This window comes from Plectropomus leopardus, chromosome 8 (genome assembly GCF_026936395.1).
Source record: "Plectropomus leopardus strain MGB_pleo_1.0 chromosome 8, ASM2693639v1, whole genome shotgun sequence".
NCBI classification, from domain to species: Eukaryota; Metazoa; Chordata; class Actinopteri; order Perciformes; family Serranidae; genus Plectropomus; species Plectropomus leopardus.
In genome coordinates this window covers 43,208-68,402 of record NC_142183.1, presented here as the reverse complement: position 1 = coordinate 68,402, position 25,195 = coordinate 43,208, and the positions used below count along the sequence as shown (strand labels likewise).

General features: G+C 41.0%; 2 protein-coding genes and 1 pseudogene across 3 annotated transcripts; all 3 read left to right on the top strand.

The window, feature by feature from the left end:
• Positions 1 to 1,235: 1,235 nt before the first annotated feature.
• cox18 (cytochrome c oxidase assembly factor COX18) lies at positions 1,236 to 6,677 on the top strand. The gene is made up of 7 exons (XM_088080679.1): positions 1,236 to 1,400; positions 2,348 to 2,800; positions 3,714 to 3,814; positions 3,929 to 4,083; positions 4,714 to 4,829; positions 4,914 to 5,021; positions 6,314 to 6,677. The coding sequence occupies exons 2-7, from the start codon at positions 2,360 to 2,362 to the stop codon at positions 6,473 to 6,475; spliced, it is 1,083 nt and encodes a 360-aa protein (XP_087936805.1). The 5' UTR covers positions 1,236 to 1,400; positions 2,348 to 2,359; the 3' UTR covers positions 6,476 to 6,677.
• Positions 6,678 to 7,637: 960 nt separating this feature from the next.
• Positions 7,638 to 19,553, top strand: lman2 (lectin, mannose-binding 2). Of its 2 annotated transcripts, none has more exons than XM_088080678.1 (8): positions 7,638 to 7,986; positions 10,761 to 10,879; positions 11,807 to 11,924; positions 13,721 to 13,800; positions 14,498 to 14,659; positions 15,969 to 16,083; positions 16,286 to 16,405; positions 17,569 to 19,553. In XM_088080678.1, the coding sequence occupies exons 1-8, from the start codon at positions 7,851 to 7,853 to the stop codon at positions 17,727 to 17,729; spliced, it is 1,011 nt and encodes a 336-aa protein (XP_087936804.1). In that variant the 5' UTR covers positions 7,638 to 7,850; the 3' UTR covers positions 17,730 to 19,553. The 2 variants fall into 2 exon arrangements, with proteins under 2 accessions (XP_087936804.1, XP_087936803.1); XM_088080677.1 differs by lacking the exon at positions 13,721 to 13,800 and adding an exon at positions 13,568 to 13,650 and having other exon boundaries at positions 7,645 to 7,986.
• A 926-nt stretch (positions 19,554 to 20,479) lies between these two features.
• Positions 20,480 to 23,464, top strand: LOC148188805 (uncharacterized; annotated as a pseudogene).
• Positions 23,465 to 25,195: the final 1,731 nt, after the last annotated feature.

Here is a 25,195-nt window from a genome sequence, read left to right as displayed (position 1 = left end):
TTAAAATATTTCTGGATGAAACTGTAAATTTGTTCCTCTTATTTTCATCATCATGATGATTTTTTATATTTTAAAGGGAAATCATGTTTTAGTAAAGGAGCATATAAAGCGGTGATAATGGATTTGAAGTGTATTGAAAATTTACACCCTGGTTCTTTTTTTGGATTTAAAAAACTAAAAAGCGCACTGGTGAACAGAGCTGATGTGCTGCTATTAATGCTTATGAAACTAAACGCTAAACTACCTTCATTGAGTTATTTTTTACACCACCACACATTTTAACTCTTTCAATGCTATGACAACGGTCGGACAAGAGTCTGAATGTAACAGTTTAGTAAAAATGTAAAAATGAGGATGAGAGCCTCAGATATGTTGTGTGTTTTAATGTGACTGGACATGGAAGTAAACCCCGACGTCATTTTAGTGTGTAAAGACCAACATATTTTCACATCTTACAGGGAGAATTAAGGGTTAAGTTCAACATTAGATTTGTTATCTTCATCTTAAAAGTATGAATGTTCTGCTGCTGTCTGATATTTATTTAGGCTTGAGGCGCCACCTGCTGTGAGGAAATAAATCAACGTATAAAAATCAATGTTGTGTCCCAGGCTGTGATTATTGAAAAAAAAAGAAATTGTTTTGTTTTTTTTTCATCTAAAAACATAGTGGCATCGTGACAAAAACCTGGTAATTAAAGGGTTAAAATTCGTAAAAATAAGGAATGTTTGATATTTTTCATTAGGACTGATGTTGGTTAAAAAAGGATGAAATTGCGTTAGTGTATAGTGTTTTTAAAGCGTGATGTTGTGTGTCTGTCTGTCTTTGACTCCGCACACGCAAAAGTGTAAAAATATCTGCGTTAACGTTTCTCAGGCTGAGATCATCGGAACAAATAAACTAAAATAAAATAAAATACAAGCTTTTGCCTCAGAAATCCTTTATGTTCTTCGTATTTCTGCGGATCGTTTGAAAGACCACAAATTTAAGTATTTAGTATTTAAGTATTTAAGTATTAGAAAATAAAAGTCTGTATAAATAATGTGACATTCTCGTGTTTCGTTCTTTTATTATGAAAGTTTGATCCGTTTAAATCTTCGTGCTCGTTGTTTCACGCTCCCCTCCGGAGCCCGGACGCTGCTTAAATCTGTGAAACTGTTTTTGTTGTTGTTTACAAAAAATATTGTTAACGGCACCGCTGAAGCGTCACATTCGCGCGACACGTCGTGGTAAACAATGTGACGTCATATCCGTGCGCCGCTCCGCCGCCGGTGGATGGAGGGATGAAGGTGAAAGAATAAAAACTAAATAAAGTCAGAGTTTTGATGATTTTATTCTGAAACTCGGACTGTTCACACCGCAGAGGACCGGGTACAGGTCACCTGACGGCTGACGTCACACAGGTACGGTCACGTTTTCTGTGTAAATTATCCGCGTGTTTCGGTCTCTCGGGTGATGTGCGCGTGTAGAAAAAACCAAACAAGGGACTGTTCTGTATTTATCAGGGTGGAGGGTGGTGAGTGACGAATGCACAGTGAGCCCTGAATGTAAAACGGAGAATTAAGTGATTCTGGTGAAAAATCACGAAGTAAATTTTAGGTTTGAAACTGTTGAAGGTCTGAAACGCGAAAATCCAGCGAAGATTTCGGGCCGTTTTTCTCCTCAGTTTCAGGCGCTAACTTCGGTGTTTCTGGAGGAAAACAGGTCAGTTAATCCAGTTTTGAAAGGGAGGAAAAAATGTCGTCTTCAGAAATCACCGAGATATTTTTTAAGAAAAAACTGCCAAAATGTTTGATGTTAATTGCTAAAAATATTTAAAGAATAAAAATATCCTCAAAATGTTTTCTCCAAAAATCGCCATAATGGGTGATGGGTGAAATAAACCTCAGCAAAATGTGTTCTTTAAGAACTGCCAAAATTTTAAAGAAAAAAAATCTGCAAAAATGTAAAAAACAAAACAAAACAAAACAAAACAAAACAAAACAAACCAAACAAACAAACCGTCACAAACTGTTTTCTCCACACGAGCAAAGTGAAAATGTCTAAAGAAGAAGAGGAAGAAGGAAAAGTTAGCGCCTGGTCCAGGTGAACTTCAGGTCCAGGTGAACTTCAGGTCCAGGTGAACTTCGGGTCCAGGTCTGTCTTCGGCGTCCTGAGTGAGGACGGACGAAGAAGAAGACGGACACGTGGACGTTATAAACGTAAACAAACGTTCACGGGATCATTGAGCGCGCGCGCGCTCAGCAGCTGCTTAAGAAAAAAACGTCAAAAATGATTTCTTTGAAATTTGCCCACTTTTTTTAAGAATTGAAAAATCCCCAAAATATTGTTTTAACCCTTCATGTTTCAGGAGGCAGTCACCATGTTCAGCGTGGCAGCGACGTTGAGGTCCGGCGTCCTGCGGCGTCCTGCGCGAGGAGTCTGTTCTGCTGCATTCAACAGGAAGTCACCTCCACCTGGTCACACCTGTTCTGCACCTCCGTCAGCGGGACGCCCTGCAGTCCGCTATCACCGGATACCTGTCAGGACGCTGACAGGATTCAGGAGGCCGTCAGGTGTTTCGGGGACGCCGTCAGGTGTTCGGAGGCTCTCAGGTGGAGGTCATGATGACGGTGCAGGTGCGGCCGGCTGGTACAGCAGCCTCTCGGACTCGGCTCCGGTGCACCTGTCGGAACAGCTCCTGGTGAGCGTGCAGCAGGTGAGTGGGCTGCCGTGGTGGCTAAGCATCGTCGTGGCGACGCTGACGGTCAGGACGCTCATCACTCTGCCGCTCGCCGCCTACCAGATGGTGATCATATCCAGGGTGAGTGATGGGAGACACGAGGGGATTAAAGGGTTAAGGAGAGGCTCAACAATGCTTAAATTATTCTGAAGATTAAGTTTAAACAAATAAGGTGTCATTACCTGTAAAGTGACTTGAGATTAAAATGTAATGATTCTCTGTGAATCACGGTAAGTGTCGAAATACATGAGCCTGTACCTCAGCGATACTCAACTTAAGGCCCGCGGGCCAAATCTGGCCCCCAACCATTTTCAAATGGACAAAAAAACTAAAGTGATTGACTCTGTGAATAGTTTTTGTCTTTTTAGTCTCCATAAGGTGTCAGAGACATAAAACAGCATCAAACCTGAGCGCCCACACCCCCCACAGAGGTCCCAGCTGAGACCCTAATGTCCTAAAATCCAAGAAATGTCCAACAATCCAAGTAATGTCTAAAAATATCCAAAAATCCAAGAAATGCCAAAAAATGTAATTAATGTCTTAAAATCTGAGAAATGTCCAAAAATCCCCAAAACACCCTAAAATCCTAGAAATGTTCTAAAATCCAAAGAATCTCCAAAATTCCTAAAAACATCCTAAAATCCTGGAAAAGTCCGAAAATTCTAGAAATGTCCTAAAATCCCCCAAACTTCCAAAGATCCTAGAAATGTCCAAAAATTAGAGAAATGTCTTAAAATCCTAGAAACGTCCAAAATTCTTAAAAACATCCTAAAATGTCAAAAATGCTTTAAATGTTTTAAAATCCTTGAAGCGTCCTAAAATACTAGAAACATGTGGGGCTGCTGTGACTGGCCCCTGGCCCCCGGTCATTCTGGAAAAGTGGCCCCCAAGCAGAGCGGGGCGAGTCTCCGTCACGTGCTCCTTTGTTGGCACGTGCAGGACAGCAGCTTCCTCTAAATCACGGTAACCATAGTAACGTCCAGGTGATGCGCAGGTGGAGGCGCTGCAGGCCGAGATCTCAGAGCTGGCGAAGAGACTTCGATACGAAGTTTCAGTCCGAGCGAGAGAGAGAGGCTGGACAGAGAAACAGAGCCGGTAAGAAACAAACAAACAAACAAACAAACAAACAAACAAACAAACAGCTGTGTTGGCGTCTGCAGACGTATCTCAGAGGTCGTGTCCTCTCACTGTCCTCTTGCTGTTTTCCAGGTTTCAGTTCCAGAAGAATCTGCGTCGCATCGTTTCTCAGCTCTACATCAGAGACAACTGTCACCCCTTCAAAGCCAGCGTGCTGGTCTGGGTCCAGCTGCCCCTGTGGATCAGCCTCTCTCTGGCCCTCCGAAACCTCAGTCTGGATCAGTCCGGTAAGCTCACACCAGTCGGGTTTCCATTAACCCTCAAACTGCCCAAATTGAAACTGCGAGTATAAAACACGTCTCATGGAAACATGTTCTTTTCGGAAAAACCGTCATTTATCACAAAAAAGTTTTTACGCCCACATGAGGTTTTCAGGCGATTCGACGAAGCCGCATTAACCCTCAGATTGCACAAATTGACGCTGCAAATTTAAAAATCTGCCTAATGGCAATATGCCAGTTTCCATTTTGCAGAACTGCATTGGAAACCCTTTGACTGTCTTGGAGTTGGACAGGTGGACTTTATTTAACAGATTATGTGACTTTTGAGGGTTTTCAGTAGCTTCAGGTCTTATTTAAGTGTGAATACATGTGTGCGCACCATTTTTCATTATTTTATTTTTCAGACTTTCTAAAAACATGTTTTATGTTTTTATTTCACGTCAGCTGTGATTATTCTGTGTAGATCCATCACAAGCAATCCCGTGAAAATCCCTTTAAATTACAGGCTGTGATACAACAGAAAAGGACAGACTCAAGGGGTGAATACTTTTGTAAATAAATGACAGAAAGAAAGAAAAGGACAGACGCCAAGTGGGAGCGATCTCCTCTTTCACTCCTCCGCTCTGTTTCCTGCAGCGCTGCGCTCGGAGCTGGCAGCAGGAGGCGCTCTGTGGTTCGCTGACCTCACCTCACCTGACTCCACCTGGATCCTCCCCGTCTGCCTCGGACTCGTCAACCTGCTCATCGTGGAGGTGGGTCCGCTTGGCAGGGGCGCGCGTGATGTCCGGCCCTGATGATGTGGTCCGGCCTGACCCGCCTCTCTTCTTCTTCTGCAGGTGTTTTCTCTGCAGCGGCTCAGCCCGTCTCGGCTCCAGAAGGTCGTCACTAACGTCGTCAGGGCGTTCTCCGTGCTGATGGTCCCCGTCGCCGCCACAGTTCCCTCTGTGAGTTAAAGGCGCGGCCTCCTTAAATCGCTGCAGCTGATCAGTTCGTTAATTAACCCATTGAAACCTGGATCACTTTTCTTGTGCTACTGTCAGACGCCTTTCACAAGTATTTTAACCTTTAAATCCATTTAAAGGTGCGATTTCTTTGAAAAACATAGAAAGAAGGCACAGAGCTGCACACATTTTAAGAAATTAGTAGATTCAGAAAATTACTTGTAATTAGATAAAGTTAGGAAAAATATGTTTTTGTATATTTCTAACTGTCACAATTACATATTTAAATCATGTTATAGAGTTATTTATTACTTTTCTCGCACCTCTTCCTTTGCCTTGTTTTTTCTTCCAGTCATTTTTTGTTTATTTTTACCCTAATTTTCAGGTAATGTTGTTTTTTTTTTTGTTTTGTTTTGTTCTTTACAAGTGTTTTGCTAATTTTTTTGTCGCCAAATCTGAACAGAAGATGCTGAACTGGCAATTTATGAACAGTCTGTAAGGTTCCACAATATACAAGAAATTAGTAGATTTCAAAATAATTTTTAAAAGAGGTGGGAAAAAATGTGTTGGGAGAAAGAAAATTATTCAGGAAAAAAATAATTAGAACTATCATAATTTCATATTTAAACGGTGTTATAGGATTATGATATGATCTTGTTTGCCTTGTTTTTTTTTTTACTTTCTTTTTCTTTTGCATTTTTTTTAAATTTTCACATAATTATCTTGTAGTTTTTACTAATTTCTTGCAATTTGTTGTCACTTCCTCCTCTGTTGCTCATTTCCTTCCTCCCATGTTTTTGAGAGGAATCAAGCCAACTTTTTTCAAAGTGTTCAAAGTTTCCAGATGTAGCCCGAACTCACTGAACTGGTCGCTCATTGCTTCAAATGTTTTTGGAAGAAATCGAGCCAATTTGCTCCGGTTTCAAAGGGTTAAAGCCGCAGTCCGCCATTAAAATCAGAGCAGCTGACTGATTTATGAAATCATGTTGAACTCGAAGCAGCTGCTGATCCTAATAACCGAAGGTCTGATTCCTAACATCTGTTTTCTCCTCCTCCCCGTCCTCCCCGTCCTCCCCTGTCCTCCCCTTTCCTCCCCGTCCTCCCCTGTCCTCCCCTGTCCTCCCTGTCCTCCCCTGTCCTCCCCGTCCTCCCCTGTCCTCCCTGTCCTCCCTGTCCTCCCTGTCCTCCCCGTCCTCCCCTGTCCTCCCTGTCCTCCCCGTCCTCCCCGTCCTCCCCTGTCCTCCCCTGTCCTCCCCGTCCTCCCCTGTCCTCCCCTGTCCTCCCCGTCCTCCCAGTCCATGGCTCTGTACTGGTTTACCTCCAGTCTGGTGGGATTTGGTCACAACCTCGTCCTTCGTTCTCCTGCGATCCACAAAATCCTCAAACTGCAAACTCACAGGTCAGACTCTCCGTACAGAGACCTGCTGGCCGCCTTCATCACCAAATACTTCAAATAATACTCAGAGTACTGTGAGTACACATCAGAGGTGCTTCACAGGTCAGACTCTCCGTACACAGACCTGCTTCATTTCCGTGAAACAAGGAAACAAACTGTGATTGATGAGTTAAATTTATGTATTTTTTGTATTGATCCAGTGATTGATTGATTGATTGATTGATGGTATGTTCATTAATAAATTACAAGTTGTGATGATATAAGGCACCTGTATTTGTTTATTTATGTATTTAACATTTAACACTTGAAGCGCTCCTCCCCAAAGTTTGTTTGTTTGTTTTGTTGTTGTTGTTATTTTTTTTTTTTGTGATCTACGAAACAGTGTCCGGATTATTTATCGCCTGTGACTTCTGCATCTGAAAAAAGGCAAAGAACACATCAGTTTGCATCAGCATTTTAATTAAGCTTTATTTATTTAAAAAAAGAAATAGTTTAGTTTAATATTCAGGAAATTTATTTTAGTTTAATCTCATTATTTTTTTTAATATTAATTTTGGGCTTTTACCTTTATTTGACAGGCCGACTGTTGAATGAAAGAAGTATGAAAGAGGGATAGAGGAAGTATGATTTAGTTTCATTGATTTTATTTTGTACTTGAGTTTAAGTATCATTTATTTTGTTTTAGTTTTATGTATTTTACTTAAGTCTTGGCTTGATTAAGTTAGTAAATTTAGATTAATTTTAGTTTAATCTGAGTTTGATCTCTGTCTTATTTTTGGTTTAGTTTAGTTCAGTTAAGCTTAATTTTAGTTTAGTTTGTAGTTTAATGGATCTTAGTTTAGTTTAGTTTAGTCTAGCTTAACAAAGTTAGATTATTTTTTGTTTAATTTTAGATTAATACATTTTACTTTAATTTAATTTCTATTCTAATTTCTTTTAAATTTATTTTCTTTAAAGTCTTTTTAGGTTAAATCCATTTATCTTAGTTTTAGTTTAATTTATTTTATCTTAGTTAGTTTTTAGTTAAGCATGTTTTATTTTATTTTATTTTATTTTATTTATTTATTTTTGGTCCCGTGAACACCAGCTGCTCTCTGATTGGCTTAATTTGCGATGTGCTGGACTCTGATTGGCTTCTTAAACTTCCGCCGTCTACAAAGATCTTCCGTGCGGAAACAAGCCGAGTTTAACGTTTCCTCAGCATCGCCTCGGTGAGGATTTATGGTGCCGACAGTGTTTTTAGGTCCACTGATACTGAAGACTTCACAACATGAATTATCTTTTTAAATGAGGGAAAACTCGTCCTTCACACAGCAGGCTCGGGAGGAACCGTCGGCCGCGCGTGTTTCCTCTCCGGAGGACATTAGCGGACGGGCCGGTTGTGAGTTTTGGGTTGTTGTTGTTGTTGTTGTGAGTTTTTCGGCTCGCGGATCGAAATGAGGCTTTTCGGAGGATTTCTGCCCGTTTCTCTGCTTCTGTCGGTGCTGCGGTCGGCTCCGGTGTTCGGTGACATCACGGACGGGAACGCGGAGCACCTGAAGCGGGAGCACTCGCTGATGAAGCCGTACCAAGGTACCGACCCGGGGCTCCGGTGACGGCGCCGTTAGCCGGCGAGCTAACCGAGCTCCGGTCCTGCGCGTTCTTACGGTTTTAACGTTTGTTTAGCGACGTTTGAAGCCTCGAAGGTGAACCGACGTTTGTGACTGTCACGTCACGGCGGAGGTCATATTTAACTCTTTAACGGGACACTTTTAATCACAGCAAAAGTTTGTGGAAATGAAATTAAGGTTAAAGGCGCAAAAACAGCTGAAGCGCGGGACGATGCTGTGCTCCGAAAGTTATTATTAACCCTCAGGGCCCGTGCACATATTTCCAAAATCACGCTTTTAATAAATGTTTTACAGTAATTTATATATTTTTTACTTTCATTGAGTTTATTTTTTAACAGTCTTAGTCATACATTTCAAATGTTTAAATGAGTATCTTTGAAGTTAAATAAACACAGTCAATAACATGTAAAAAAATTATTAATAAAAACATTACACACACACACACACACACACACATATATATATATATATATATATACATATATATATATATATATATATATATATATATATATATATATATATATATATATATCATGTTATGAGATGACCAGTTAGAGTAAGTAGATTTAAGATAAAGAAGATCTATTTTATTTTTAAAACACTGTAGCAGTCTGGGTTGTGTCGATGACATGTCACCTGGTGGAAATACACTATATGGACATAAGTATTCCTCCAGAGTTTATACACCTGTGGCAAAGGGACTGAATGAAACACCTGAGCTCAGTGATTAGGAGGCGTGGCCAAATACTTTTGTCCATATAGTGCAGTGTTGATTTTCTCCAAATATGGTCAAAATGACCTCATCAGGTGGAAAATAGTCAAAATGACAAATTCAGAGTCAAAAGCCCAGAATGACACCCAGAAATAATACAAGTCCTGTTTTTCTGCTCTGATGGCTGTGGGATCAAAAATGTCAGTTTGAATGGGTTTCAATGGAGCATTTTTGGACCTGAACAGTCTGAATGTAACTATTTAGTTTCCACAGTGTATTTTAGACTTATTGTAGGAGCTGAGCTGCAAATTCACTGATTAGATATGTAAATAAAAACTGTCTTAAAGAACAGTAAGTTTAAACTAATTAAAAAGGTTCTGATATGAGGAGTTTTTCTCTGGTAAATTTGGCAATCTGACCCTCAAAGCAGCATGCCTTTATCAAGGAAAAACAAATTTTTGGCGCACTAACGTTATTTTTTTTACTGATCATGGTCACTGTTTTGCGGGAAGATGTTTGTTTTAAATTTACGAAAACATAAAAATATACAAAAGACATGCCCCAAGAACATAAAATTACAACAATGGCAACACAAGCCATGTAAAAAGTACAAAAAATAGGTCTGAGTGCCAAACATTCAACAAACAGAATTTACAATAAATACGTAAATATACCCTCTAAAAATGGTAACTAAAGCAGCTGTGAAGTTTCAGAGTGTAAAGCAGGTTTATCTCAGTGCCTCATCGAGTATTTCGCTGCAGCTGCCTGAAACCGTTCAACAGTAACCCAGTAAAGTAGGTCGAGGTGGGCACCGCACACTGCAAACATTTCCTTTCAGTCAAATTATCTCTATGAAATAACATATACAGGTCCCTGAACACAGCCTCAGGAGAGGGAAGTGTTTGTTCAGGGCTGAAAACAGGCAGTTACATGTCTGTGTTCATTCTTTAACAAAAGCTGATCACACCCTGAATGATGAGGGAAACACAAATACAATTAAACATGCAAATCATTTCATTTTAAAGGAGGTCTGCCACAATATTGGAGTTATGCAAATGTGTTTATTCAACGTGATGCCATGAATCAGAGGTAGAAATATAAAATATATATGCTTATATCTTACTGTATTTTATATATATAAAATACAGTAAGATTTAAAAGAGTCCATTAAATGAGAATGTGGCACCCTGATATCATTATGAATGAATTAACTAAAAGTGATTTCCCACTTATTTATATATTTATTTATTATTATTATTGGTATATTTATTTTTTAAAATGTTTTTTCTTCTCATCTCACTCCTTAATGTTCACATATATGTGCATACACTCTCCATTTACACGGTGCACTTAAATGCATGTTAATAAAAAGCCGTCATCACAGCAGCAGTACGCCTCCTCACACTCCCTTTTTGCAGAGAGAAAGTTGAGTAATCGTCTTGTTCTGTTTCCTCATAGCAGGCTGCAGGAAAGAAGGAAACAAATCTGTATCTGACTGTGTCTGACTGTGTCTGACTGTCTGACTGTGTCTGATTGTGTCTGACTGTGTCTGACTGTATCTGATTGTGTCTGACTGTATCTGATTGTGTCTGACTGTGTCTGACTGTGTCTGACTGTCTGACTGTGTCTGATTGTGTCTGACTGTGTCTGATTGTGTCTGATTGTTTCTGACTGTATCTGATTGTGTCTGACTGTGTCTGACTGTCTGATTGTGTCTGACTGTGTCTGATTGTGTCTGATTGTGTCTGACTGTATCTGATTGTGTCTGACTGTGTCTGACTGTATCTGACTGTGTCTGATTGTGTCTGACTGTGTCTGACTGTATCTGACTGTGTCTGACTGTGTCTGACTCTATCTGACTGTGTCTGACTGTATCTGACTGTGTCTGATTGTGTCTGACTGTGTCTGACTGTGTCTGACTGTGTCTGATTGTGTCTTACTGTGTCTGACTATCTGACTGTGTCTGATTGTGTCTGACTGTGTCTGATTGTGTCTGACTGCGTCCTCTGTCGGTGGTGCAGGTGTCGGCAGCAGCCCCAGCAGTCAGTGGGATTTTTGGGGAAGCACGTTGGTGACAAGCTCGTATGTGCGACTCACTCCAGACGAGAGGAGCAAGCAGGGATCCATCTGGAACACCGTGGTGAGGAATCACTGCAAACGTGTCTGCTAATGCGACTCTGATGTCTCGGCATTTCTGCTCATACTGCCGTTTTAGCTTTGGATTTATTTCTGAAATGTATAAATTTAGAAGAATGGAGGTGAAATATTAGTGTGCAAACCAGTAATGAAAGATGGACTTTTTATAACTCATAAACTTTCTGAAATTTGCTAATTATATTCAGTCTGGAGTGTCCTTTGACTTGTGTTGGAAATATTTTAGATACTGTCGGAATTAAACGTATGTTGTGTGAAATGATCAGAAAGTAAACCTCTCTAACCCTTTAAAGTCTAAGTAAATGTCTTTCAAAAACATGGGGGGTGGCAACAAGAAAATTACAAAGACATGGCTCCAGAATTATCAAGAAATTAGTAAAAAGGTACAAGAAAATTAACTGAAAATAAAAAAAAAATCAAAACAAAAAACAAATGGGAAAATGGCCCAAAAAAGTGATAAAAGATAAATAAAAATAAATATATATATGTGTGTATGTTGTTTGTTCTGTAACATGATTTTAAATATATTGTTATGATAATTATAAATATGGACATGTTTTCTTATTTAGTTATGTTAGATGCACAAGCATCTTAAAAACGTGTTTTTCAAAAGTATGTAAAAAAATGTGTGAAAAAAATTACAAGAAAACTACCTGAAAATAAGCAAAAACATTCACATACATAGTATAGTTAAAAAAACATAGAAGTAATTTTCTTGCCATCTTTTACTAATGTCTTGCATTTTGTGGTACATTTCTTGCCAAGTTGGTCGTTGCCCTTTTCCCCATTTTTTTTTTTAAGAAATCACACCAATGTTCTCTGGTTTCAAAGGGTTGAAGTCAGATGATGTTAATTTTAATTCACGATGCTGCTGTGTGAAGTAAACGCTGCGCTCTCTGTTTTCGGTGTGCAGCCGTGTTACCTGAAGGACTGGGAGATGCACGTGCAGTTTAAAGTTCACGGGTCAGGAAAGAAGAATCTCCATGGCGACGGCATCGCGGTGTGGTACACGAAGGACCGCCTGCATCCAGGTAACGTTTTCTTCTCCAGAGATGAGGATCCAGCTGAGTCAGGGCTGTGGTGGAACACAACTCATTCCACAGCGATCTTTCTTACATAAAGGTTTGGATTTACCCAAAATGTGACTCTTAACTAGCACCTGCAGCTCCTCGACCAACCAGCTGCTGTGGCTGCTGCTGTTTTTACCACTACTCGACAATACTTAAATAAAAAAACAAACAAAGACCACACTTCCTGCAAACAACATATTGAAATCCTCCACATTATTGACTGCACTGAAGCTGCTGTCTGTAAAACGGCAACAAAAACTCCATGCAGTACAGCTTGCTGTATTTTTACTCCCTTTTTTACTTTTAAGAGCTTTTAAAAAACTTAAAGCTAAAAGCCTCATTATCTAAAAAGTACAGTTTTGCACATACCGATATGCAGAGCTATTCTTTTTAGGTTAGGGGTTGACGATATTGTTTTTTCAGGGTCGATAGCGCTTATTAGTGCTTAATGAGACTGATAACAATGAAATCACAGTAAAAATGAAAAGATTTCTGTCAAAATGTAGAATTCGAAATAAAAAAACAAACAAACAAATGCTTTTAGAAAATGGTTAATCAAAACTGAAACTTGAAACATCATATACAATCAAATCTCCGGCATTTTGTTTTTTTAAAATAAAGTTCAATGAAAATTTCAAGAAAGAATAAAAAATAGCTGCCTGAGGTTTGCAGACTACTTTTCCTGCTGTTAGTTTAGTGTCATACGCACACTTTTTAAAATTAATTAATTTTATCAACGCTCATTAAAATAAAACGCTGATACAGATAATCTGCAAAATACCAAATATCACCCCGATAATCAGCCAGGCCAGTAATCTGTCGCCCCCAAATTGAGGCCCCACGATACTATATTATCACCATACTTATGTCCCAATACAATATTTTTTACAATTTAAAATGTTTAATGATATGCTGAGTATTTTTAGAACATTAATTGTAATCAGTTGTGATTTATCACCTTTTTTACTGATTAGAATTCCCTTTTTTAACTGGAAAATAAAGAAAAAGAAGCTGCTAATTATGTGCAAATCGCAGCAGGGGTGTAATGATCCACTGAACTGGATCAATATTTTGATCAAATGAGCAATGATCGCTTATCATGGATGCAAAGCGTAAACATCAATGAGTATCCTCTGTGCCTTTATTTTGAAATTCGGTGTCACCGTCACACAGCGCAAGGCAGATGGAGACGAGCAGACGAGAGAGACGAGGAGGAGGACGCCGTTTACTTTGGAATAAATCATCAGTGCAAACAAAAGCTGAGACGTCATGTCCCTGCCGGGTATCTCACTCTGCTAACTGCTAACAGAAACATTAGCTGCTGTTTCACGGCAGTGACATCGGCAAATATCGTCTCATTGTCCAAAGAATCAGTATAATATCGTATTGTGATGAAACCAGTGATTTACACCCCTAAATCATCAGATGCCTCAATCATTCTTAATTAATTCGCCTGTGGATGTCGCTGACTGCTCATCGCTCCCTCCATCAGCCAGCTGTCCTCATCATGTCCAGATGTCTGTGTCCTCCGTCTCAGCGCTGACCTCAGAGCAGCGTCTGTAGCTGTGAGCTCATTTGTCGCCTCATCTCTGCCTCCATCCTAGGCCCCGTGTTTGGAAACCAAGATCGCTTTCATGGCCTGGCTATTTTTGTGGATACCTTCCGCAATGACCTCCATGGGATGGATGTAAGTGTGTGTGTGTGTGTGTGTGTGTGTGTGTGCGGCTCAAGGCGATAACCGGCTTGTTTCTCCGCAGGGCCCGTGTTTTCCAACAATGCTCTCTTCCACGGGCTGGCCGTGTTTATAGATACTTACTCTAACGATGATGCGACCGATGTGAGTGGCGGCTCAGGTTTTACCCGTCAGCATGATGTTTTTTCTTTCTTTAAACTCACTTTATGAATGGGCATGTTGTCTGAACGTTTTAAGCATGTTAACACTTGGTCATTTTGCCATATTTTCACATATTTATCTCCACAGGAGAAAAAGCAGAGAAATAACAGAGTAACTATTGAGCATGGCCGCTCTGTGGCAGAAGCACGGCTGTTAAATGTCTTAAAGGAAGTTGTTTTAGTTCAGCAGAACTTGTCTTGTGAAATCTGCTACATTCACATCGCAGTGGAAAGTGTCCCAAATCTGTCCGATCCTGATGCACTACGTTTGAAATGCAGTAAATTACCTCGTACAGAAGGAGCTGAAAATAAACATTTAATCTAAAACTGGTTCAAATGGTACAGAGTGTGTCCAGATTCAGACTTTATACTGACAAAACTAAACTTAAGTTTGAACACAAACTGTGACCAAAGTCTCAGAAACATGAAGGAAAAGATTGTGATCTCGTGCGTCATCGAAAACCTCGGATCTGGCCGACTGCAGTGTGAAGGCAGCCTGTGTGTTTAAATATAAACACTCTCAAACTCTTATATTTTATTTTATATGCTCATTTGTGCATCATCTTTATTTGAGAACATGTTTTAAATGCCTGTTTTTGTTGTTAAGATTCACGTGCTGATTGTTTCCTTTCCGTCGCCAGCGTTCCTTCCCGTACATTTCAGCCATGGTGAACAACGGCTCAGTGAACTACGACCACGGCAAAGACGGCCGCTCGTCGGAGCTGGGAGGCTGCTCGGCCGAGATCAGGAACAGAGAGCACGACACGTACCTCGCCATCCGTTACTCCAAAGGAAGACTCACCGTACGTAGAGACACGATGAGATCATGTTCGCAGCTTCTCTTAAGTCTTTGAAACATGAACAAGCTGGTTTGACTTCTCTCAAAAACAAAAGGGGGAATGCATGAGCATCTCAACAAGTCATGGCCCAAACATGTGCAAAAGATCAGTGAAGAAGTTGCAAGAATATTACTTGAGAATAAGGACACACACAAAAAAAGAACAGCACCTAAAAAGAGCTAAAAATAAATAAATACGTTTTTTGGATTGGGTCGCTGCTCTTTGCAGATGATGTGGTCCTGTTGGCTTCATCAAGCCGTGACCTTCAGCTCTCACTGGATCGGTTCGCAGCCGAGTGTGAATCAGCGATGAGAATCAGCACCTCCAAATCTGAGGTCATGGTTCGGAAAAGGGTGGAGTGCCCCCTTCGGCTCGGGGACGAAATCCTGCCCCAAGTGGAGGACTTTAAGTACCTCGGGGTCTTGTTCACGAGTGAGGGAAGGATGGAGCGGGAGATCGACAGTCGACAGTCTGACTTTGCACCGATCTGTCGTGGTGAAGAGGGAGCTGAGCCGAAAGGCAAAGCTCTCGATTTACCGGTCGATCTTCGTTTCTACCCTCACCTACGGTCACGAGCTTTGGTCAGTGACCGAAAGAACGAGATCGTGGGTACAAGCGGCCGAAATGAGCTTCCTCCGTAGGGTGGCTGGGCTCTCCCTTAGAGATAGGGCGAGAAGCTCGGTCATCCGGGAGGAGCTCGGAGTAGAGCCGCTGCTCCTCTGTGTTGAGAAGAGCCAGATGAGGTGGCTCGGGCATCTAATTAGGATGCCTCCCGGACGCCTCCCTTTTTACATAATTTATTTTTTGTGTTAATGTTTTTTTAAAAAAAATATTATTCTTTGTAAAATAATTTTAAATATTATATTTTTCCATTTTTGGGAGGGGGTAATTTTCTAATAATCCACACCTCTTTTTTATATATAATCTTGAGTAATTTTCTTGCCACCTTTCACTAATTTCTTGCAATTTGTGTTACATTTCTTGCAAAGTTGGTCATTGTCTTTTTTTCCATGTTTTCAAAAGAATTCGAACCGTTTTGCTGTGTTTTCCGAGGGTCAAACAGGTGGTGAAAAGTGTCTGAATGCAACACAAAATAAAACGAGTCAGTCCAGGTTTCAGAGGGTAAATTTAGTTCTACCCAAATGTTGACAAAATGTGACAGGAATTTTATTTATTTATTTTTTGTTTGTTTTTTGGTAGATTTTTAAAGTTGTACTGGAGAAAGTGTTTCAGTGCTGCACTGCATCAGTAAAATCCAGTGTGTCTCCTGCAGGTGATGGTTGATGTGGACGATAAAAACGAGTGGAGGGAGTGCATCGACATCGGAGGAGTTCGACTTCCAACCGGATATTTCTTTGGTGCCTCAGCAGCTACAGGAGATCTGTCCGGTGGGTCCGAGCTGGAAACTCTACAAAAAAAAGTTTAAATAACCACAACTGAAGTGTGGCTGAATTATATGTTTTTTATTATTTGTATTTCATTTTCCAGGAATGTTTTGCTGTCACAGCTTTTTAAAACATTTTTAGCGCATTATATTTCAGTTTGTTACTGATTTGCTGATCATTTAAACTCTTTTCTAATATTTTCCAGATAACCATGACATCATCTCCATGAAGCTCTACCAGCTGATGGTTGAACACACCCCCGAGGAAGAGAACCTGGACTGGACTAAAATCGAGCCGAGCGTCAGCCTCCTCAAGTCGCCCAAAGGTAGAAAAAGCTTAGAAGCTTAAAAGTCTGCACCTGAACCTGAATAAATGTCGCTGTTATATGTTTCTGTAAACCATTGATTTGTGACGTTTGTATGCGACTGTGTCGGGGGCACGTTAAACGTTTGAAGCTCGTGTATTCAGCCCACAGCGACTCCGGTGCAGATGGTCACTTTGGGCCATTCCTGACTGACACATTTTGTCATTTTTGGTGATTTTTAAAGGATCTTTTTTTCTATTAAAATCCGCAAAAATTTGAGGAAAAAAGCCAAAATATTTTTATTTTTTAAAATAAAGCTAAAATGGGGCCCTCATTTGGTTGAGCGGGCAGCCCATGTACAGAGGTTATGTTGTCGCCACAGTGGTCGTAGGTTTGACTCCGGCCTCGGCTCTTTGCTGCACATCATCTCTTCTCTCTCTGCCTTTCATGCTAACTCTGTCCTATCCATTAAAGGCCAAAAAGTTCCCAAAAAAATCTTAAGAAAAAAAGATAGCTAAAATGTTTTTCAAAAAATCTTCACACTATTTTCTCTGTAAAATATTTGCTCAATAAATAAATACATTAACTAATTACTAAATACCAAAAACTTTTTAAAGAAAACATGCCTTTTGAAGATGCTTTGCGTGTTAAAAAAAAAATCAGCAGTAAAATAATCCCAAAGTGCAGCCATTTAAAGTTGTTTGCCTCTTTCCTGAGCCAAAAAACAAAACATAAGTCTCTCCCCAGAAATAATAATTTTTTGACGTTTTACCCTTTTTGCACAACCCCTCCCCTCTCATAAATAACAGTCTTTAGGTTACATTTAAATATTGAGTTCTAATTCTACTATAAATTCATTAGTTTTTTAATAAGATATGTATTTTTAAAAAAGCAATTTTAAAGGGATGAAAAAAAACAATAAGAAGTAGTGGTGGTAGTTTCAGAGAATGTTTGGTCTTTAAAATTTGCCTCAAAGTCTTGGAAAAGTTCTGGAAATGGATTTTTAAAAATGTGTCTGAAGTCTTCGGATGAATTTTATGTTCTTTCACGCTGCATCCACTTATGAAGAAGTGCTCTTTTATTATTCTTTTGTCAAAAAGCAAGTCTTTGCCCACAAATACGACGAGCAACGGCCCTGGGCTGAACACGACGGTGAACTCAGATTCTTTTATTTTCCTCTGCAGACAACATCGACGATCCGACGGGAAACTTCCGGGGGACGCCCCTCACCGGCTGGAAGGTGTTCCTGCTGCTGCTGTGCGCGCTGCTGGGCATCGTGGTGTGCGCCGTGGTGGGAGCTGTGGTTTTCCAGAAGAGACAGGAGAGGAACAAGAGGTTTTACTGAGCCGAAGCGAGACAGGAGAACCTCGTCACAGAGGTGTCTGTCTGTCGGTCTGTGGTGGAGTGAACTGTTTCCAGATCGAGCACATTCAATGTGAATTTTTTTCTAAAGATTGTACAAATGTTTATATCTTTGAAGCACTGTTTCAGAGTGAATTCTGCCGGTGAGGAGGTGCAGAACCGGCGGCGACTGTCATGAGCTGCCGGCTGTTTTTTGTTCTGCGTGTGTTCATTAACTGCAGGGTTAGAACAGACGGTCTGTCCTTTACAAACTCCCCTCTAAAGAGTGTTTTCAGCTGCTGATTGGATCCTGTGCTGCAGATGTGACACTCCAAACGGCAAACTTTGCCACCAAACGACAATTTACAGAAGGTTTCCATCTTTTGTCTTCCGGGCTTTTTTACCTGATTATTTATTTGAAGAAGAAAGTAGCTGCACTCACTCAAAGCTGGATCAAAACAACATTGTAATTGTGGTGACTGCAAAAAGAATTGAGAGCATTAACCCTTTAAAACTCAGATCAGCATCAGTTTTCGCGTGCTGAGTGCAGACGCCTTTCACAAACATTAAACCTTTGAACCTGGAGCAAATTGGTTTGAATTCTTGATGAGAACATGTGAAATAAAAGATTGAGCAACTTGGCAAGAAACATCACAAATATGGCAAAAATTATTTTTAGAAATTATTACAAATATCATAATTACATATTTAAAAGGTGTTTTTACAAAATTATCATTATTTTTAAGAATTTTCCTCAGGTCATTTAATTTAAAATGTTTTTGTTTTTGTTTTGCTTTCCTACCTTTTTGTGTTAACTTTGAGGTAAGGTTGTCGGATTTTTTTTTTAAACATATTTACCAGCTAATTGGCAAAATGTCAGATGTCCCAATAATTAGGCCGATAATCTGATGACCTTTAATATACAGCACAGTAAGTTGGTTTATTGAAGCTGCTAAAACTTAGAAAGATTGTTTAAATTCAACTTTTCATTGAATTGAAATAACTGAATTTTAAGTAAAGTTAACAATTAGAAATAAAGTAAACATAAATTAAGAGTAATAGTTATATTTACTTACATCATTCAAGATTTGCTAGATTTTTTTTGCTGTTGAGTAAAATCAACTTTTCAGTGTAGTCATTTTGTCTGTGAGGGACAATAGTGTGATGGCACAAACGGCGACATGTTGACATGTTAATGTGAAGTTTAAAGTCGGGTAAAGGTGAAATATGAAGACGGTGAAGCTCCAGCTGAAAACCACAACTCGTCCCTAATGTTTTTTGACAGGATGAGGCCTCTAGAAAGGGCTCAGTGCAAAATGAACAACGTTCAGACTAAAATATTTTATGCTACTTTTTCCTATTTTTCCTCGCAGGGTCTTTTGAGCAGCATTTTTTTTTTATCTTGAAGTTGCCTTTTTAATTTTCCAAGTATTTGTTTTTGGTTAATGATGCTAAATTGTGACAGAATTCTTCTTCAGTTGAATTCTTCACTGTAATGAATGTTAAAATCATTGAGTGCTACATCAGGAACATTGAAAATCCTCTCTTTAGTTTGTTGGTTTTCTCCCAGCTTTATCATAATTGCGTCTTTAAGCAAAAAAGAGTCACATTTAAGGAGTTAAGGATGGCTGACTTTGTCCCGCCATCACTTCTGAAATGCAGATTGTATTTTTCTTTTCACTCTTTTAGTTTTAGTTTTTAGTTTCTCTCTCCCCGTTTTCTTGAAACCCTTTTGTATTTGTGTTTCTGCAGCATCAGCTGGTTTTGTGATGAGACTTGAGGCAGCTCCTCCCATCAGAAATAATGTATTAAAAACGTAAAAAAGAAAGTTTGACAGTGAACTGTGGTGTCTTGACAAGTTTTGACCACTGTTTCATTAAAGCGGAGTGATGGAGGATTCTCAGGACATAACCCGCTGTGTGTTCATGCAACACTTTAAAGATAAAGATAAAATAAAATATGTGGAGTTAAATCCAAACTGTTGATCAGTAGATTATGTAGCGCTGACTCAACTTTTTATGTAGAATCTCATTAAATGTCATGACTTTATACAAGTGTCCCACTAACTTAAAGAAATACTTAAATATTATCACCAAAAACTTTACAAATTATATTTATGGATTGTTTTTTTATTACCATATTTGAATGTAAACATTATTGTAATGTTGCAGCTGTTTGGTAGTTTAATCAGTGACCAAGTGTCTCATTTCTTAGGGTCGTCGCCTGATTTCTGTGTAAAGTTTGTAAAGGCAGATGTCTGCTAAATATGTTGGAGAGAAAAGAACAAATGAAGATCATCTCCCTCAGAAATGTAGTTTGGAGTATTTGCTGCATTTGCAGTAAAACAAGCACTGAATCTTAGACAGAAGAAGGTTGAGCCAGCTTAGGTAAGGTGAAATCTTACTTGGGTTTGTTTTTGTGCTGGGGGGTCGTTAAGTGCTTAGCACTGAGTTTCAGTTTCTCTCTGCAACAATAGGTGAGGTCAGCTGACGCGGGTTACACCCTCTATTGATTGCCCAAGTGAAACCAGACAGGGGCGGTTCAGCTGGGCGCAATCAGTCAAGTTGGAAACAGCTGTGACTGTGTTCAGGTACCTAAAAAGGCACAGACTGCGCTTGAGCGTCAGCAAAAGCGTCAGTGTGAAGACCACACAGTGTGAAGACCTGCAAGTCTACCTGCGCGAGTCCACCGAGCAAGGACACCGACTACCGCTGCCGCCTGTCTGTTTTCAGTCTGTTTTCAGTCTAACGCACAATGTGTCTCTCATGCATCCCGGTCATTATCGGAAACCGGAAAAGACGCACAGTCTGCCGTACACGCAATCCGCAAAACCTGTCCGCTCTCCCAGAAAGTGGTCCCAGCCCACACTCACTTACCTTTGGTCTTTGGAACTGTCAGTCCGCTGTTAACAAGACTGAATTCATCAGTTCACTGGTGAAACTCTCAGACATTCAGGTCCTAGCCCTGACTGAGACATGGATCCGCCCAGAAAACTCAGCTACACCAGCTGCACTCTCTGAGTCCGCTACGCTAAGCCACACCCCTCGCTCCACTGGACGAGGAGGCGGTGCTGGCGTAGTGCTGGTCTTTTTCCACACTGCGCTCGTTGAGCAGCAACACAACATTTGAATATCATGCTCTAAATGTCACTGCTCCCATCAAAGCATATATTCTGGTTGTGTACCGCCCACCAGGGGGTAATCTGGATGGCTTTGTCTCTGAAATGGACATGTTACTCTCTGACATCCCTGATGATGGCACACCACTGATTGTCATGGGAGACATGAACATTCACATTGACAGTACTCTGGCTAATAACTTTCTGGCACTCCTCTCCTCCTTTGCACTTGAACTAGCTCCTTCTCCTCCCACCCACAAAGCTGGTAAAGTCCTTGACCTGGTGCTGACTCGTAACTGCTCCATAGCAGATGTGACAGTTACCCCACTACACCTGTCAGACCATTTCTTGGTAAAATTTGCAGCTGCCTTTCCGCAATTGCAGACACCCACTCAGAAAATTTCCCTCCGCAGAAACCATAAGTCCCTCACAGCAGCACAGCTGTCTGATGTGGTGAGCTCTGCCATACCTGACCACTCACACTTCTCCTCACTTTCTGTTAATGAGGCTACAGAAACACTCTGTTCCTCTCTGGCATCCTCTCTGGACAAACTCTGCCCCCTGGTGTCCAAACCAGCCAAGAAAAAACAACCAAGTCCATGGCTCTCTGAAGTCCTGAGAGAACAAAGAACTGGACTCAGGGCAGCAGAAAGAAAGTGGCGTAAATCCCAAGAACCCACTGATTTGTCCTCATACAAACAGAAACTTGCTTCCTTTACCTCTTCCTTGCAGTCCGCTAAGAAAGCCTTCTATCAGAACAAGATCTGTGCTGCTACTGACTCCAGAAAACTGTTTATGGTGTTTAACTCCTTGCTTTCTCCTCCAGCTGCTCAGCCTTCCCCTACACTGACTCCAGACATGTTTGCCTCCTTTTTCACTGAAAAGGTGGCTGCAATCAGCAACCAGTTCTCTGAGCCTGACCGGCCCAGTCAGCTCAAATCCACTACTGCCGCTTCACTCTGCTCTTTTGCTCCTCTGACCGAGGATGAGGTCTCCAGACTTCTTCTGAGCTCAAAACCTACAACATGTCCTCTCGATCCAATACCCACCCGCATACTGCAGACCATCCTGCCCACTATCAAACCTGCAGTCACACACATTGCCAATTCCTCCCTAAAAACTGGCACTTTTCCTGCTACTTTTAAGCAAGCCCATGTCACCCCACTGCTCAAAAAGCCTAATCTCAACCCCGCCCAGGTTGAAAACTCCAGGCCAGTCTCACTTCTACCATTTCTGTTGAAAATACTGGAGCGCGCAGTATTTAACCAGGTCTCTGAACACTTGCGGAACAACAACCTACTCGACTCTTTTCAGTCTGGCTTCAGGTGTGACCACTCCACTGAGACTGCACTCCTGTCAGTCACTGAGTCACTGAGACTGGCTCGAGCTGCTAGTCAATCCTCTATCCTACTGCTGCTGGACCTGTCTGCTGCCTTTGACACAGTGAACCATCAGATCCTCCTCTCCACACTCTCTGAGCTCGGCATCTCAGGTTCTGTCCTATGGTGGTTCAAGTCCTACCTCACAGGCAGATCCTTCAGAGTGTCATGGCGAGGAGAGGTGTCTAGGCCACATGGCCTATCGACAGGGGTTCCTCAGGGGTCGGTGCTTGGTCCCCTACTCTTCTCTCTGTACACCACCTCACTCGGTGCAGTGATCCGCTCCCATGGTTTCTCCTACCACTGCTATGCTGATGACACTCAGCTCCTCCTCTCCTTTCCACCTGATGACAGTCTCAGCTCGGATATCAGCGTGTCTGGCTGATATCTCCCCATGGATGAAGGAACGCCACCTTCAGCTAAATCTGTCTAAGACCGAACTCATGGTCTTTCCAGCTTGTCCATCTGTTCAGCCTCGGATCAGTGTCTAACTTGACTCGAGCCTACTTGTGCCCACAAACTCAGCCAGAAACCTGGGTGTCATGATTGATGACCAGCTGACCTTTAAGGTTCATGTGGCCTCAGTTTCTCGGTCTTGTCGTTATGCCCTCTACAACATCAGGAAGATCAGACCCTTCCTGACCCAACAGGCCACACAGCTTCTGGTTCAGGCTCTTGTGATCTCACGCATTGACTACCGCAACTCTCTTCTGGCAGGCCTCCCTGCATGCTCACTCAAACCTCTTCAGATGATCCAGAATGCAGCAGCACGTCTGGTCTTCAACCAGCCCAAAAGAGCACGTCACCCCGCTGCTAATTTCTCTTCACTGGCTTCCAGTGGCAGCCAGAATCAAATTCAAAGCACTTCTCTTGGCTTACAAAACAATCACAAGAACTGCTCCAGCCTACCTGGAATCCCCGATCCAGGTCTACTCTCCTTCTCGCCCACTACGCTCTGCATGCGAAAGACGCCTGGTGCTTCCAGCCCAGCACGGCTCTAAATCTCTAGCCAGACTCTTCTCTTCTGTTGTTCCCAAATGGTGGAATAAACTTCCAAACTCTGTGCGATCTGCTGAGTCCCTTTCTACTTTTAAGAGACAATTGAAAACTCAATTGTTCCGAGAACACCTCGGCACTTAACCTGACTCTTCTCCGCTTTGCCCTTTGGGGTAGAGTAAGTCAGATGGTCCAAAACCCAACACCTAATGATTATCTAGCACTGACAAAGTTGTGTGATGTTGTATGTTGACTGTCATCGTAAGTAGTGATACTGAGATTGTTGAATCTCAGATGCTGAGATCGCTACTGGTTATGACTTTGGTTACAAAAAAAAAAAAAGAGGGGGGGTGCGGCACTTCTTCTGCCACTAGACGGCAATACCTGTGACCAATCACACCTGAAGCACTTTTTGCACTTACTAAGGGTTTTTTCCTTAAGTCTAAATTCTTGCTTGTGTTGTACGTCGCTTTGGATAAAAGCGTCTGCTAAATGAAATTGTAGAATTGTAAAAACCAAAAATGGCGAAAAACCTAAAAAATTAGCAAGGCGCAAAAATGGCCAAAAATGACGAAAAAGGTCAAAATTTGACCACTCCTTAAAATGGCTGAAAACGACATAGAATAACTTTTAGAGGCACACAATGTCAATTAGAGTGGAAATAAAAACCAAAAATGGCGAAAAACCTAAAAAATTAGCGTGGTGCAAAAATGGCCAACAAGGCAATAGTATAGTATGGCCAAAAAGGTCAACATTTGAGCGCTCCTAAAAATGGCTGAAAACGACATAGAAAAGCTTGTAGAGGCGCATAATGTCATTCAGAGTGGAAATAAAAACCAACAATGGCGAAAACCCTAAAATATTAGCGTGGCGCAAAAATGGCCAACAAGGCATTAGTATAGTATGGCGAAAAAGGTCAACATTTGAGCACTCCTTAAAATGGCTGAAAACGACATAGAATAGCTTGTAGAGGCGCGCAATGTCATTCAGAGTGGAAATAAAAAGCAACAATGGCGAAAAACCTAAAAATTAGCGTGGCAAAAATGGCCAACAAGGCAATAGTATAGTATGGCGAAAAAGGTCAACATTTGAGCGCTCCTTAAAATGGCTGAAAACGACATAGAATAGCTTGTAGAGGCGCGCAATGTCATTCAGAGTGGAAATAAAAACCAACAATGGCGAAAAACCTAAAAAATTAGCGTGGCGCAAAAATGGCAAACAAGGCAATAGTATAGTATGGCGAAAAAGGTCAACATTTGAATGCTCCTAAAAATGGCTGAAAACGACATAGAACAGCTTGTAGAGGCGTGCAATGTCATTCAGAGTGGAAATAAAAACCAACAACGGCGAAAAACCTAAAATATTAGCGTGGCGCAAAAATGGCCAACAAGGTAATAGTATAGTATGGCGAAAAAGGTCAACATTTGAGCGCTCCTAAAAATGGCTGAAAACGACATAGAATAGCTTGTAGAGGCGCGCAATGTCATTCAGAGTGGAAATAGAAACCAACAATTGCGAAAAACCTAAAAAATTAGCGTATGCAAAAATGGCCAACAAGGCAATAGTATAGCATGGCGAAAAAGATCAACATTTGAGCGCTCCTAAAAATGGCTGAAAACGACATAGAATAGCTCTTAGAGGCGCGAAATGTCATTCAGAGTAGAAATAAAAACCAACAATGGCGAAAAACCTAAAAATTAGCGTATGCAAAAACGGCCACAAAGGCAATAGTATAGTATGGCGAAAAAGGTCAACATTTGAGCGCTCCTAAAAATGGCTGAAAACCACACAGAATAGCTTGTAGAGGCGTGCAATGTCATTCAGAGTAGAAATAAAAACCAACAATGGCGAAAAACCTAAAAAATTAGCGTATGCAAAAATGGCCAACAAGGCAATAGTATAGTATGGCGAAAAAGGTCAACATTTGAGCGCTCCTAAAAATGGCTGAAAACCACACAGAATAGCTTGTAGAGGCGC

Bases quoted from the DNA above. Each gene is read 5' to 3' on its own strand.
- lman2 (XM_088080677.1), top strand. From the start codon at position 7,851: ATGAGGCTTTTCGGAGGATTTCTGCCCGTTTCTCTGCTTCTGTCGGTG. The intron at 10,880-11,806 runs GTGAGGAATCAC...TTCGGTGTGCAG, and splicing joins GATCCATCTGGAACACCGTG to CCGTGTTACCTGAAGGACTG. The intron at 11,925-13,567 runs GTAACGTTTTCT...CCTCCATCCTAG, and splicing joins GAAGGACCGCCTGCATCCAG to GCCCCGTGTTTGGAAACCAA.
- cox18 (XM_088080679.1), top strand. From the start codon at position 2,360: ATGTTCAGCGTGGCAGCGACGTTGAGGTCCGGCGTCCTGCGGCGTCCT. The intron at 2,801-3,713 runs GTGAGTGATGGG...GGTGATGCGCAG, and splicing joins AGATGGTGATCATATCCAGG to GTGGAGGCGCTGCAGGCCGA. The intron at 4,084-4,713 runs GTAAGCTCACAC...TGTTTCCTGCAG, and splicing joins CCTCAGTCTGGATCAGTCCG to CGCTGCGCTCGGAGCTGGCA.